Below are 14,137 nucleotides of genomic sequence, written 5' to 3' on the forward strand. Positions count from 1 at the left end.
GTCCGCGGCCTGGTGGTTGGGGACCGCTGCACTAGATAGCTGAAAAAAAAAAAACAAGAAAACCATACAGCATAAGTAACAGCATACATTTCAGACTTTCTTATGAAGTATGTTCTCCATGATTATTTTTGCACTTTGGTAACATATGGATAATTGAAGAAATACCTTATAATTCTTTTTAAAAAGGCATTATACACATTCAAGCTTACCCTAGAATTAGGTTGATGTTTTGTTTGAATTCTAAAACTGTCAAACACTGGCAAGAAACAGGTTTTAAGTCATTTAACAGAAACCAAATGGAACAAGCAGTGCACTACCAAGTTGTAATCCAGTTGTATGTAAACGGGCTACAGGGGGTGAGGAGGGGAGTTAAATGCATTCTCAGGGAGATTATGTAGTCACCTCCTCTTGATGAATGACACCAAGCCCCATGCCAAGACTAAGTGGGATATAAAAATCAGTGAATTAGCTTCCTAACAAGTTTATATTGCAGTGACATCAAACTCTCATTCAGTTTGGATAAGTGTTGTGGAGTGCTTCCAAGACAGGAAAGATGATATGAACCCAAGGGGCTGAAGTACCAGAAAACATAACAGATGTTCAATACAGCACCAGATGCTTGGTTAGCTTGATGGGGCTGTAGGGAAGTTAGCCAAGACTAATCCCTTACGGTGAGTAGGGCTGGTTCTGAAAAGCCAGCACAAAAGTAAAAACAATTGTCCATTGCATCAAAATATATGTGCCTGACCAATCATAAGTCACTCTTTTGCCATATTAGCTTTAAAATATGGATAAAAGCCACTTATTAAAAATAAACAAACTTGAGGTCCTGTGTCTTGCAAATTTTAGATGTGTCTATGCTTCCACTTCTGAACCAAATTGCTAAATTACATCCACAGCATGCATTCAAAGTCCTGCTAATGACCTGAGTCATGCTTGGCCCAGATGTGTTGAAGCAGAGAGACATCTAAAAGGGGCAGGACACTGGACGTCAAGAGCCAGAAATGATGAACTCTGCTCTAAGGACTTAAACCATCTGAGAGATTTTAAAACCATCTAAAAGACCCAAGAAATTATTTTAACAGTTTAAGTGTTCCAGACAAGGTGATTGCAGTCATAATAGTTTCAAATGTAAGACAGGATCCAGGAGGGGAAGGCAGGCAGTTATACGGAGCTTCTCTGAGTTTGTGATCCAGAGAGAGGGGAGCAGGCAGTCCAATCAGAATGAATCAGAGATTCGGGGATCCAGAGCCAGAGCAGGGAGGGTAATCTGGCAGGCAGAATCAGACAGGGGTCAGGCAGGCTTGGTATCAGTAGGCAAATTGGGTCATAAACGGGTAGACAATCAGGTATTCTTTTATATGCTGGACTATTCCTACTGGGTTGGCATGAGATAATCTGGCACAGAGAACTGATCTGATGGGGTTTATACACTGCTGGAAACAGGTGACTCTGGTCAGAGCTGATTGCGGACAGGTGGAGCAGAGCAGGTGTATGGACTGAGTGATCAGGCCAGAAACAGTGCAGAGACCATTACAGATACTGTGTATAGTGACCTGAAAAATACCTTCTTTAATTAAGCTAAAACTCAGTTACCAACTTGTTCAGTGACGTGGTAATGATGGTAGTAATTATAGCTCTAATAAACAATTACAGTACATAAAAACTCAAAGCAAGAATTTGGTTTGAATTAATGTTAAAACTGATTTTGTTTCAGGGTGGAGAAATGGAGACTGTATTTTGTGTATGAGAAAAAAACAGTACAATTGCTAAAATGACACATTTTAGCAGATCCTCACTGCACAAACACAAACATGAACTCTGACAAACCTGTTCATGAGAAGGAAACTGTTGTCCTACAAGATAAATATTTGGAAATTGTATATTTTGAGGTTTAGAGGATGGGTGCAAATTATACATATAAATCACCTTTTCGCTGTTTTGGAAATGGCTCTAATTTTTGGCAGCGTTCTGAGAAATATTTGCAAAGACAAATTTTGGATCCATTTTAGTGTTTCTTGGGCAAGATTAAGATGGAAATAGAGCCACGTATTGTCTCTGTCCATTTGACTAAAAGAAAAACAGTTAACGAAGCTATGCAGTTTGGTCCAAGAATTATTTCTGTAAGAAACAGTCAGTGGGTCTGTGTTGGACAATGAGGAATAATGTCTTAGCCAAAGAAAACAAACGCCATCCAGTGAGTGAACACATGTCCCCTGTTTTCCAAGGTTGTGACACGTTTACTCCCTCAGGCCTCCTTTCTCTTTCCACTTCAATTGACTCAGCTGGAAATTCAGCCCACACTCCTGTACAGCAACTGCCTAAAACTGAACAATGGAAACTGTTATAACAGTCCCCTGCAAAAGAAAATAAAAAAAATGTGCACTGTTCTCCATAGGGTTGTTCTAGAACTACACACATTAAGAGTGAAATAAACCAAGCAAAAAGTTAAGCATATTTAGGGACTAAAAGGAAACATGTTTTTGTCCTTACTTATCTTACCATTTACTTGGAAGGGTATCTTGTATCCAATGAAAGACAGCATCAATATTCACCATACATATGGTGTGCAGGGTAATGAACAGTCTTCCCTTTAACCCACAATAGCATTTGGTAGTTAGGACAAGAGTCAGTTCAGGTCCTGTGATGTGACCCATCTTCTTTCACATGCTTACCAAATGTCCCTTGCAAGAGTAGAGGCAAACTTAAAAAAAGGAGTTGTCTTGGCAATTAAATGTTAATAATGGCTTTCTTTTTGCCACTCTGATTATGGGAGGTCACAAAGGGTGGTGTTCCTGCGGCAGAATTGGCAGGCCATACCTCACTCTGGAGATAAGAATGCTAACAGCAAGAGATTAGAAGGGGATAGCGGTAGTTCAGAGCCAGATGCCCTGCAGAGTGCATCATAGGTGGGCAGAGTGGCGGTGGGTGGCTGTGTCTAGCTTTGGAGTCTAACCAGGAAGATTGGACACCACAGAATACAGCAGAGCGGGTGTGGGGACAGGTCTGGAGGCTACATGAAGAGGGCAAATGACTAAAGATTTAATAATACTAAATTAGAACCTTTTTTTAAAGCCACCAACAAACCTCTAAAGAGCATTCCTTCCTATCTTAAAATAATTTTCTGTATTCCATTTTGATTGGGAAAAGCTTTGTCTCCACAGCACACTTTTTCCTATTTATTCCTTATGTGATGTTTTTATAAAAAAATATCATCTTTGGATATTTTTTTGTTATTATTACGTTTGCAAATGTGCCATTTTTAAGTATGATATAGGTCTGCCATGTGGTGGTTCTGGCCCTTTTTATTTGCTGTAGCGAGGTGTAATTACCTGCAGTTACAAAAGTAATAGCCAAAGAATACATGCATGCATCACAGCACACAGCTACTGCATTAAAAAAATTGTCATGTCTGCTTGGTATCAGTAAAAAGAAGGAAACAGATTACCGTATATCAAGGGTGTAACTTTGTGTTGAAAGTTGGTGGGGACGGCTCATAAGGAAAGGGAGCTACCTGCGTGACGCCTTTTTTTTTTGTTGGAAAGGATAAAGCCAAAAAAATGCGAATAACATTTATCAATTTAATGCTTACAGTTGAAAACATAACTGTTACAATATTCCCTTATATATTTTGTGCAAAAAATATCACATAAATCTAAACAGACAGTACAAATCAAAGAAATCAAATAAATATATCAATTTTGTAGAACATTTATTGGCGGTCAATTTTAGGTCACTTTTTAAAATTAATTTACTTTTAAACCAAGACTCGGACAAGATCTTATGTGGCCTTAAGCAGAATATGATTAAGCAACTCCGTCTTTCTGTCAAGAACATCCACCAGCAGGGTATCCAGGGGGGGATTTACCATTAGGCAATACTAGGCAGTTGCCTAGTATTGCCTAATGGTACTGTAAAGGAATACAACTATTCCTTATTTGTGCACATTAATTATGTTTTTGATAAAAATCCTTTGGCTAAAATGCCATCAGAACGCTGATAAATAGAGAGGAAAAAGGGACAAGAAGAGAGGGACAAAACCTAGAACAAATAATGGATGTCTATTCTATTAACATTTCTCTATCTGTAGAATGGGTCTGTTTTATGGGTTTTCTTCTCAGGGGGCCCCCTGCCTGTCTTTGCCTAGGGCCCCAAATTTCCTAAATCCGCCCCTGAGGGTATCAATACTGATTTGATAGAATCTGGGAGAGCTGACTATGTTCAACCATCCATTTTCTTTAACCTTATCCCTCAGTGGGATCAGGAGGTGCTGGTGCATATCTCTAGCCACGTTCTGGGTGAGAGGTGGGATCACCCTGGACAGGTCACCAGTCTGTCGCAGTATGTTCAACCAGCTTAAAAGTAATCGGTAATCAGATTTATTATTTGCACTTTTACTAAGTGAACTTTCTAACTCCCTTAAATCTGAAATTCCAGTGCCAAAACTGTTTAAATCTTTTATCTTTGGACCCCCTGCAGAGTGACGTCACACCTGCAAGATCCTATCCTTACCTTCCTGCTAGATTGCAAAAAGCAGCTTGCTCATGAGTTGTCAACATAACACGCTAAATCTTAAATGTACGTGGACATATAAAAGAAAAAGGGGCGCAGTGCTTGCTACTAAATGCCAACACTATGACAAATATATAACAAGGTCAGGAAAAAGTTTTAAGTGAAGCCGGGATTAAAACAGTAGCTACAAGAAGCTTCAAATAAAAGGTGTTCTTTATGTTCAACCTAAACACCAACTCCGATAGACCATCAGTAGAGCAGGTGTTTTAATTAATCAATCACTGCTGCGAAAGCTTATAGCAGTGAAAGCTAATATACCACAGCCATCACTTAATAAACGCAAAATAAACAACCCTCTAAAAACGGAAAACTGTAATGGACTGAAAGTCCTGTTTTTTATGTGGGAAATTATTTGCATGTGTTTTAGTATAATTCTGATATATTGGCGCTTTTGTCTGTTTCTATGGGTCGAGTTTTACCAACCCGCACCCGCCCGAACCCGTTAGGATGACTACCGAACCCGACCCGTCACCCGCGGATATCTTCAATTCAAATCCGAACCCCACCCTTTAACCGGCAACCCGACCCGTTAACACATCATATCTATTGTACGCTGCGCTGCACCCAGTGCCTGATTAATATAACATTTCTGATGTCCATAACAACACACACGCATAAAAAAAATCACCAACTACCCGCCCGGACTAAAAAAATATATCCGCTCGACCCGTTTATTTTTATTTATGTATTTTTCGCGGGTACCCGACCCGTTGCAGGACTCTAGTGTAGCTAACATAACAGGGCCGGAAAAAAGTGGTTTGAGTTTTTTTTTCCAACGGTTCAGTTATATTTTAAATACGGTATTAACTTATTTTTACACTATTCTCTATTCTTTTACTACTTTAAGCCTCTCCTGACTAAAATTAGGTCTTAATATTTCCACAAGTCCTTCTCACCTGCAAGTCTGAGTCCACTGCTGTCCCTGAATGGGTTAGCATTTTTGGAGGGAAGCGACAGGTGTTATGGGGAGAGGGCGGAGGGGGGTGATGGGGAGAAAGCGAGAGGCAACAGATTCTTTTTTCTGAGTTTTTTTGTGGTTTGTGGACGGTGAGCAGCGGGGAGAACTTTTTTTATTTCCTTTCTGAGGAGCGGCATGAATGGGATTTTAATCAGATATACACAGCACTGAAAGTAAAATACGTGTACAAAATATTGGTGGGGACTGTCCCCCTACCGGTCAAGATTGGTGGGGACATGTCCACACCAGTCCTTAAGGAAGTTACGCCTATGCTGTATATAAACATACAAAAGAAGTATGACGATACAAGCGTTCATTGCATTTATCATATCCATAAGTGTAATTACAGCTACGATACTCACATGGAGTGGTATTACTGAAGAGCTTTTCAAACACTATATTTAAGCTCTGTTTATTTAAGAATGAATAAATTAATACTTCACTAAATAAATAAAGTTACCAATTAAAAAAGAGAGCAACTGATAAACTGAACCCCTTATCTACCTTACAACGGTTTGTTGTTCTTAAACTTTAATTGGACAGCTGCAGTACAGGCTACACATACAGTCAAAACACAATCACAGTGATCTGGCAGATCCCTGGAAATGGCGCTCCAAGACCTCTGGTAGAGGACCCAAGCTTGGAGGAAAAAAATGGGGAGATCGCCCGTGGTGTTTTATATATATATATATATATATATATATATATATATATATATTGGGATCTGTTTGGAATTTTATAGTAGTGCAAAATAAATACATTATTTTCATGAGAAAACAATGTTTAGCAATAGATTGTTTTAATTTTACAAATTTGTACCTGTGAGTTATTAAAAGTACCTTAAACTTTACAAAACAGTGTCAAATGTGCGTCAGCAAGACATTTGCTCAGTTTTTCTGAATACAGGAGCAATCAGTAAGTGATGGTTCCATTCTCTTCTGCAATAAATTGTAATTTTCTTTAAAAGGAACGAGTCCCTTATACCAGCAAAAAATGCACATATTTTGCAATGTTAAACTGATGCTAACAGATGGCATTTTTGCTAAGAGGTGTCCCTATTGACGTTAAATGAATCACAATTTTTCTTTCCTTGTAATTCAAAAAGGTGGTTACATGATAAACAATTTGTTCTAGTTTTTGTATTTCTGATCACATATCATTACATGTTTAACATATGTTTTTATCACCTGCTAAACTCCTGTTGTATTTCACGGAATGTTACATCTTATAATAAAAGGGAAAAAAGTTATATTTAAATGCTTTGGTTAAGTATGATGATATTGATAAAAAAAAAAAGATCCCACATAGAAAAGACTAACATTGGGCAAATTTTCATCTCCATGATATTGGATTTAAGTAGAAAAGAGAAAGAAAGAATAAATGTAGCTCCACTGTCACAACCCAAGAAGAACAAGCATGAAATTCCATCAGAGTTTTATTTATAGGACCATACAGTTTCTGTCATTCCTGCAGAGGTAGAGAAAATATTAGTGTTGGCCACTAGCCAGGGACCTAACAAGCGAAGGCTGACAGTTATAATGTACAGTAATGGAACGATGAAGGAACTGCATACAGGAACAAAAGTTTCATCATACCTCATGCTGCAACATGAAGCAAAAATAATCTACATTTTTGGGTGTTAGTGTTAGGAAATACTGTCGAGCCACAATGAAAAGGTAACATTAATAAATCTCCAGGTGCACTTGTTACAAGAGACAATATAATCCAATAATTTTTATTAATATATATAATACTGGGCTCATGTAAGATCCCTTTTTATCTGCACCAATATAAACATGGCAATATAACAATGTCAAGTCACAGTAGATTTACTTTACACTTTATAGTGAACAAACTCATTTGCTAGGAGAGGGGCCTAGTGGTCAGGGCATACAGGATTGCTTGAAATCCTGTGGTTCTGAGTTTGAGCCCCACTCCCACAGACTGCCACTCTGGGTCCCTGAACAAGAACCTTAACCCCACACTGCTCCCAGGGTGCCCCATGATGGCAGCCTTCTGCTCTCCAAGGGGATGGGTTAAATGCAGAGCTAAATTTTTCCATTGTGAGATCAATAAAGTTCAATTATTATATATTTTTATGCTCCTGAGGCCCATTTTTTTTGTTCTTGAAATCTACTCAATACAACTGAGGCACAGTTATAGAAAATCTGCTGTATTGCCAATGCTAATGTATTTTTCTTGTAAAACTTGTTTAAATGTACTTATCTCAGAGGGGATAAGATAATGGGGGCTCTTCCTTAGTCTTTTCTTTCTCCAGGAAAGAGTCAAATATGTCAATCTGTAGAACACATTTCTTTTTTGAGAGAGAGAGTTTACTCAGAGTATTAAAGTAATTTATTTCATTTAAGAACAATGAAAGAAGCTCAGTGTTGCCCTTTGAGAGACAAATGTATTACTGAGATTGATCCTTAAGCAATACCCGGGTATGGTATTTCCTGCATGTATGTATCAGTCTTATCTATGTGCAACAGAACATTAAATCTCAGAATCCTACTCTAACTGGTTTCCAAAAACTGCAGCTGTCAGCAAAAACCTTAACCACAAACTTTCCAGATACGGTTATAACAACAGTTTAGCCGGTCATCGTCCAGCACAGAGTACACAATCATATCTCTTCACATACATACAATGTTAAAAATACCGATAGTAATCTCTAACAAATTTATGTTTATATTTTTTTTCTATTTTAAAAACACAGCTTCATAACAGTCCAAGTGTGTGTTCCAAAAATTCTTTGAAGGCAAAGATTGAGTAATGTAAGCACAGTTAGAGATTAAAGTGTAAAGGGAAAGGTGAAATCACAATTCGGTGAATGGTCAGTTTTGTAGATGTCTGGGACCATCTTGGTCTGGTTCTTTTCCTTTTTTTCTTTTGCAGTCACATAACTTGTAACATATGGAGTCCTAGAAGGAGTCCAGTGAGACAAAGGCAAGCAATGCTAGTATTGTGGAGCAGGGACCTTCTCTAGAGCCAGATCTGGGGTTGAGGTTCATCAGTAGCGACTGGTGGATGGGTTCCTTCTCGAAATTCCACCACCCCAGTGGGCACATCATCTGCAGGGAGAACAGTATGGGACTGGGGCAAAGAGGTTTGTGCAGCAGTCAGAAAGGGAGGCCTCAGCGCTATGAACCATAGGAAACCGGCTCTGGAGACGTGAATTATTATCTCTCTGGGGAGGTAGAAGCCTGAGCTTGTGTGGCAGGTGGAGCAATACTGGGAAGTCGTGGGTGAGCGGTTAGGGTGTCAGACTTGGATCCCAAAGGTTACCGGTTTGACTCCTGACCCGCCAGGTTGGTGGGGGGAGTAATTAACCAGCGCTCTCCCCCATCCTCCTCCATGACTGAGGTACCCTGAGCATGGTACTGTCCCGCCACACTGCTCCTTTGGGGCGCCATTGAGGGCTGCCCCCTTGCACGGGTGAGGCATAAATGCAATTTCATGGTGTGCAGTGTTCACTTGTGTGTGCTGTGTCACAATGACAATGGGAGTTGGAGGAGTTTCCCAAAGGGCTTTCACTTTTAAAATGGTTGGGGCTTACCTCTACATACATCTTGTCATTAATATTTTCTTTTTTCTGTTCTATCCCTCATTTACCTCTCCCCGTAGTGTTTTATGATCCTATAAAACTGCTTCCTGCTTTTCTTCCACCATATCACATTTTCTGTGATTCTTTCTTAGTTTTTGATTAATTATAGCCTGACGTAGTCCTACTCAATTCTAGTCAGAATATGAGTCTGATACTGCTCCATAGAGCTGTGATTATGGGGCGTGTTTCGAATGAACCAGGAAAAAAAATGCCTCTGCACTCAATTGGATAGACCTAAAACCAAGAACAACAAAGGACAGCACGAAGGATAAGAAACGAAGAATAGTTGTCAACAAAAATCAAAGCGTGCAGTTGCACGCCTAGAATAAGAAGATGAGCCTTGATTGTGTTTCTCTGTTCCTCTTTTAAAATTAATTTGCTGTCGATATCTTCTAGAACAGACCTAATAGCAGTATCTACTCACCTCAACTCTCCGGCGGCAGCCATTGTTGTTGTCACCCAAGCGCGCTTTGGTCACGTGGTTGATTACGTTACTGTTGATCATCTGTCCATCATCGTATAAAGCCCGCCCTGACAATTTGATTGGATCACCAGAGGGTGGGCGATCATACTCGCGCTACTATGGAGCAGAGCCAGACCGAACTTCCCGACCTCAAACCTTGTGGGCAGGACTAAGTTCGGAATGGCACCCAGGCTAGATTAATTAATCTCTCTTATTTGAACTGTAATGTTTTCCTCTAGTTAGGTTGACCTTTTAATTACATAGCACAAAGGATGGAAAGTAACTAGTTACATTACGATTAATTTCAACAGCAAATGTAAATATTAGTCTTATCTGGTCTTTGTTGATATGATTTATAATGCATAAAGCTGAAAGCAAGGCATTACCTGTTACTTATAGAGTGTATTATCTAAAACAATTGGATGTGAGCGATGGTGGATATAAAGGACAAATGATGGGATGAAAATCCAAACCCTGGATTCTGAAGAGGAGGATATAAAGCAAGAAAGATGGATGTTGAGATGGGGGAAATTATCGACATCAAAGAAGCCTGTAGACAAAAGCTACATATAATGCTTCCAGATAATGTATGATGTTATAAAGTATCTTGAAATTTACTTCTTGGTTTTTTTTTTTGTTTTTTTTTTTTAAACATGCATTTCAAATTATTGAGTAACAGTTTAAGATCAATATTTACTCTTATCCCTCATGAAATAGACTAGTAACTTTTACATAAATTAACATTTTGTATTGATAATTTTTGGACTGGCAGCTTAACTTAAGATTTAGTAAAACATTTTTTACCTAAGTATTTTCTTTTTTTCACATTTACCACCTATGAATAGGTCCCAGTAGTTGTGATGTGGTGTTGTGACATGGCAATCATCTGAATAAGCACCTTGACAGGCCAACCAGATATCAGGAAGGTCCAGTTCCCCCACAGCCACCCACCCAAGCTCCACCCCTGCAAGCCACATGTGTTACTTATTAACTTGGTGAGGGGCTTATCTCCTTTTTTGGAGTTTGAACACAAAGCTCTTCAGTGACTTGTCGTTTTCAGGCAAGCAGGGCTTTTGGTAACTTCTGAGATGGGTAAGTGAGTTTTGTTAGAATGATAGTATAAGGTTGGGAATATCATGAAAATGTGTATATTGTAGGTGAAACTATACTGACGAAGTTCACGTTGCATGATTTATGAGCTATGTTTTTTTCTCTCTCAATTTAGGAGCCGTGCCTTTGCACCATGTGGGTGGCATATGCCTGTTTTTTAGTATGTTTCAGATTTTCTTCACTCCATACACTGATGCAGGAAACATTTTGGTGTATCCTGTAGATGGCAGCCACTGGATCAACATGAAGATCCTACTTGAAGAACTTCATGCCAGGGGACATAACATCAGTGTTATAAGAACCTCCACTACCTGGTACATTACAGAAAAATCCCCCCTCTACACCTCTATAACAGTTAAAAGTGATACAGATGTGAAGGCGTTGTTAAATGATTTCGTACAAGACCAAATGAAGGTACAGTATGTAGATATAATGGCCTTTTTTACTTTGTTTTTATTTTTATCTTTCTATACAGCACGGTGCTACATTCTTTTCATTTTCATTTTAGGTGCTTCAAAAACGGACTTCTCTGCTGACATTTTTCAGTCTCACAAAGAAATTTCTATCCTTCTTTGTTCAAGCCCATACCCTGTGGTGTGATGCCTTATCACAAATCTTTGAAGATCCAAATTTGCTTCAAAGCTTAATAGATACCCAGTATGATCTGGTTCTTACTGATCCAGCAGTAGGAGCAGGTGTTGTGTTGGCTAAATATCTGAAACTTCCATTAGTCCTCAACGTTCGCTGGATTACGAGCGGAGAAGGCCATTTTGTGTTGGCTCCCTCACCCCTCTCTTATATCCCAGTGATTCCAGGATCTGGATTAACAGACAAAATGGATTTCTCCCAGAGAATCAAGAACATTTTATTTTATAGCCTGATCAAGTACCAAGACACATTTATTGGACCGGTGTATGATGCTATGTGTGAGAAATATATTGAGGGAGGATGCGACATTGTCTCACTGCTTCAAGAAGCAGACATTTGGCTTTTCAGGTCTAATTTTGTGTTTGACTTTCCCCGGCCAACAATGCCAAATGTTGCCTACATTGGAGGGTTCCAATGTAGGCCTGCACAGCCTCTGCCACCTGACCTGGAGGAGTTTGTTCAGAGTGCGGGGGGACATGGAGTCATTATCATGAGTCTGGGAACTTATGTTGAAAATTTGCCAGAAGAAACTGTGGATGAAATTGCCAGTGTTTTTGCTGCAATGCCCCAAAAGGTAAAATATTATCCTCAGTTCTCTTTATCTTTTAAAGCTTTCAAGTTATGACATGCCTCACTGTACTAACCAAGACATCAAATTTGGACCATTTGACATATGTTCTTTTCAGTAATGTTGCTTATGGTGTGTTTAATTACCTCAAAAACTTGGAGGTTGGAGTGATGTGACCATCAAAATTATAAATGGTTATCATTTCCTGCTTTGACACATGCAGAGTATACTACATTGTTCTATAACATCTGGCCACTACGGCCTGTGTTGCAACTAAAAAAAATATGAAAATTCTTTTCTGTACACCATTTTTGTGCATGTATATGGAGCGGAAATATTTAGTCTAACAAACACTTAAAAAAATAATGTGATTACCAGAAATTGTCTTTTCCAATAAAAATAAATCCCACTAAACATCTTCAACTCTAAATTGATATAGCCTAAGGTCAGGAGCTCAGTTTTCGGTTTCACGATGGCTACTATGAATAAGTTCAATCAACTCTAAGTAGATCTACTCAGAGTTAAGCACGTGCATAACAAGTATGAAAAGCCAACAAAGTTATATATACCTAGAAAAGTTTGCACATTTTAAATGGCCATTTTGACATTTATCAGTTTGACTGAATATACATTTATATCTGAAATATATAGATAGATAATTTTGTTATGCACAGAACTATGACCAAAAGTTGGGTGCCCTGGACAAAAATCTGACTAAATCAGGAAATAAAATGTGATTGGCTGTAAGGAAAGCAGAGACAGAAGACACTGAGTTTATCGAACAAGACCTGTCCTAACAAGGTTAGCTCTTAGTTTAGATACCAGGTTAGATATCAGAATAATTAGAGACAAAGGGAAAAATAATTCAATCTAAACATGCAATCCCAGTATTCACTGAAAGAGAGGACAGGATTTAACTCTGTTTTTTAACTAATTTAATGAACTAGGAATTACTTCTTCAGCAAAATGGCCTAATCTGTATACTGTAGTTACCAATCACAAACAAAGGTTAATCTTTCTGGTTTACATGTTTTAAAAGTAACTTTACTGTTAAAGTTAACTGCAGATCATGTGTAGATATCATTACTATTAATTTCCTCTTCTTTATGTATTTTGAATCAGGTGATTTGGAGACACAAAGGGAAGCATCCCTCTACATTGGGCAACAATACTCTAATGGTAGACTGGATGCCACAAAAGGACCTCCTCGGTCACCCACAGATCAAAGCATTTGTGGCTCATGGAGGAACAAATGGAGTCCAGGAAGCCATTTACTATGGAGTACCTGTTCTTGGCATTCCCTTGTTCTTTGACCAGTATGACAACCTTCTACGTTTGCAGGAAAGAGGAGCAGCAAAGATTATTCTGCTTCATGAAATCTGTGGTGACACCTTTGAGAGAGGTGTTAAAGAAGTGCTCTATAATGACAGCTACAGATATAATATACAAAGACTATCAAGTTTGCACCGAGATCAGCCAGTAACACCCATGGATCAGGCCACATTTTGGATTGAGTATGTGATACGCCACAAAGGAGCCCCTCATCTACGTACAGAAGCTTACAGGATGCCTTGGTATTCATATCACTGTTTAGATGTACTATTATTTTTGATTACTTCTGTAACTGTGCTCCTATTTCTTGTTTTTGCTGTATTTAGATTTCTGTTCTGTAGAAAAGGAAGAAACGGAAAACTAAAACAAAAATGAGCATAATGATTGGATTAATGTACTTTCTACCGTGCCCAATAAAATGATTTAAACCCTTTGAAGTTTTGTCAGCTTCTTTTATTTAAGGGTCAACATTTCAATGTATTTGTTTCAAATTATATAGAAAGGAGAAAAACCTTTATAAAAATTGTGTTTATTTTAGATTCTTTGTTTTATAGTTTGCAACTACAGTTTGCAGGAGGTCTCTCCCAGATGTGCAAACATATTATATAGGTGTAAAATATTGTCAGGTTTATTCAATGATGATTATAAAATGAATGTGTGCTTATGAAACATTTGTGCAAGGGGATGCTCCACTCCTGTCTCATGATCCAGTCAGGAGACCATCCTGCCTTGTCATTCTGATGGAGCATTCTGTCTTCATGAACTGATCAATTGTTCTGTCAGAACAATACTCTGTTTGTAACCATGTGTCATGTTCTGTTAATAAACGCTCTGCAGAGGAGGTCCAGTAGGAGACAGTATGTTTGAGTCTGGGGTTCA

General features: G+C 38.6%; 1 protein-coding gene across 2 annotated transcripts; it reads left to right on the plus strand.

Moving 5' to 3' along the window:
• Positions 1-10,572: 10,572 nt before the first annotated feature.
• LOC107088251 (UDP-glucuronosyltransferase 2A2-like) lies at positions 10,573-13,934 on the plus strand. Of its 2 annotated transcripts, XM_015380295.1 has the most exons (4): positions 10,573-10,692; positions 10,826-11,124; positions 11,219-11,932; positions 13,049-13,931. In XM_015380295.1, exons 1-4 carry the CDS (start codon positions 10,689-10,691, stop codon positions 13,631-13,633), a joined length of 1,602 nt encoding a protein of 533 aa, XP_015235781.1. In that variant the 5' UTR covers positions 10,573-10,688; the 3' UTR covers positions 13,634-13,931. The 2 variants fall into 2 exon arrangements, with proteins under 2 accessions (XP_015235781.1, XP_015235780.1); XM_015380294.1 differs by lacking the exon at positions 10,573-10,692 and having other exon boundaries at positions 10,706-11,124; positions 13,049-13,934.
• Positions 13,935-14,137: the final 203 nt, after the last annotated feature.

Source organism: Cyprinodon variegatus, unplaced genomic scaffold, assembly GCF_000732505.1.
Source record: "Cyprinodon variegatus isolate N-32 unplaced genomic scaffold, C_variegatus-1.0 Scaffold211, whole genome shotgun sequence".
Lineage (NCBI taxonomy): Eukaryota > Metazoa > Chordata > Actinopteri > Cyprinodontiformes > Cyprinodontidae > Cyprinodon > Cyprinodon variegatus.

Bases quoted from the DNA above. Each gene is read 5' to 3' on its own strand.
- LOC107088251 (XM_015380294.1), top strand. From the start codon at position 10,795: ATGAGCTATGTTTTTTTCTCTCTCAATTTAGGAGCCGTGCCTTTGCAC. The intron at 11,125-11,218 runs GTACAGTATGTA...TTTTCATTTTAG, and splicing joins TCGTACAAGACCAAATGAAG to GTGCTTCAAAAACGGACTTC. The intron at 11,933-13,048 runs GTAAAATATTAT...ATTTTGAATCAG, and splicing joins TTGCTGCAATGCCCCAAAAG to GTGATTTGGAGACACAAAGG.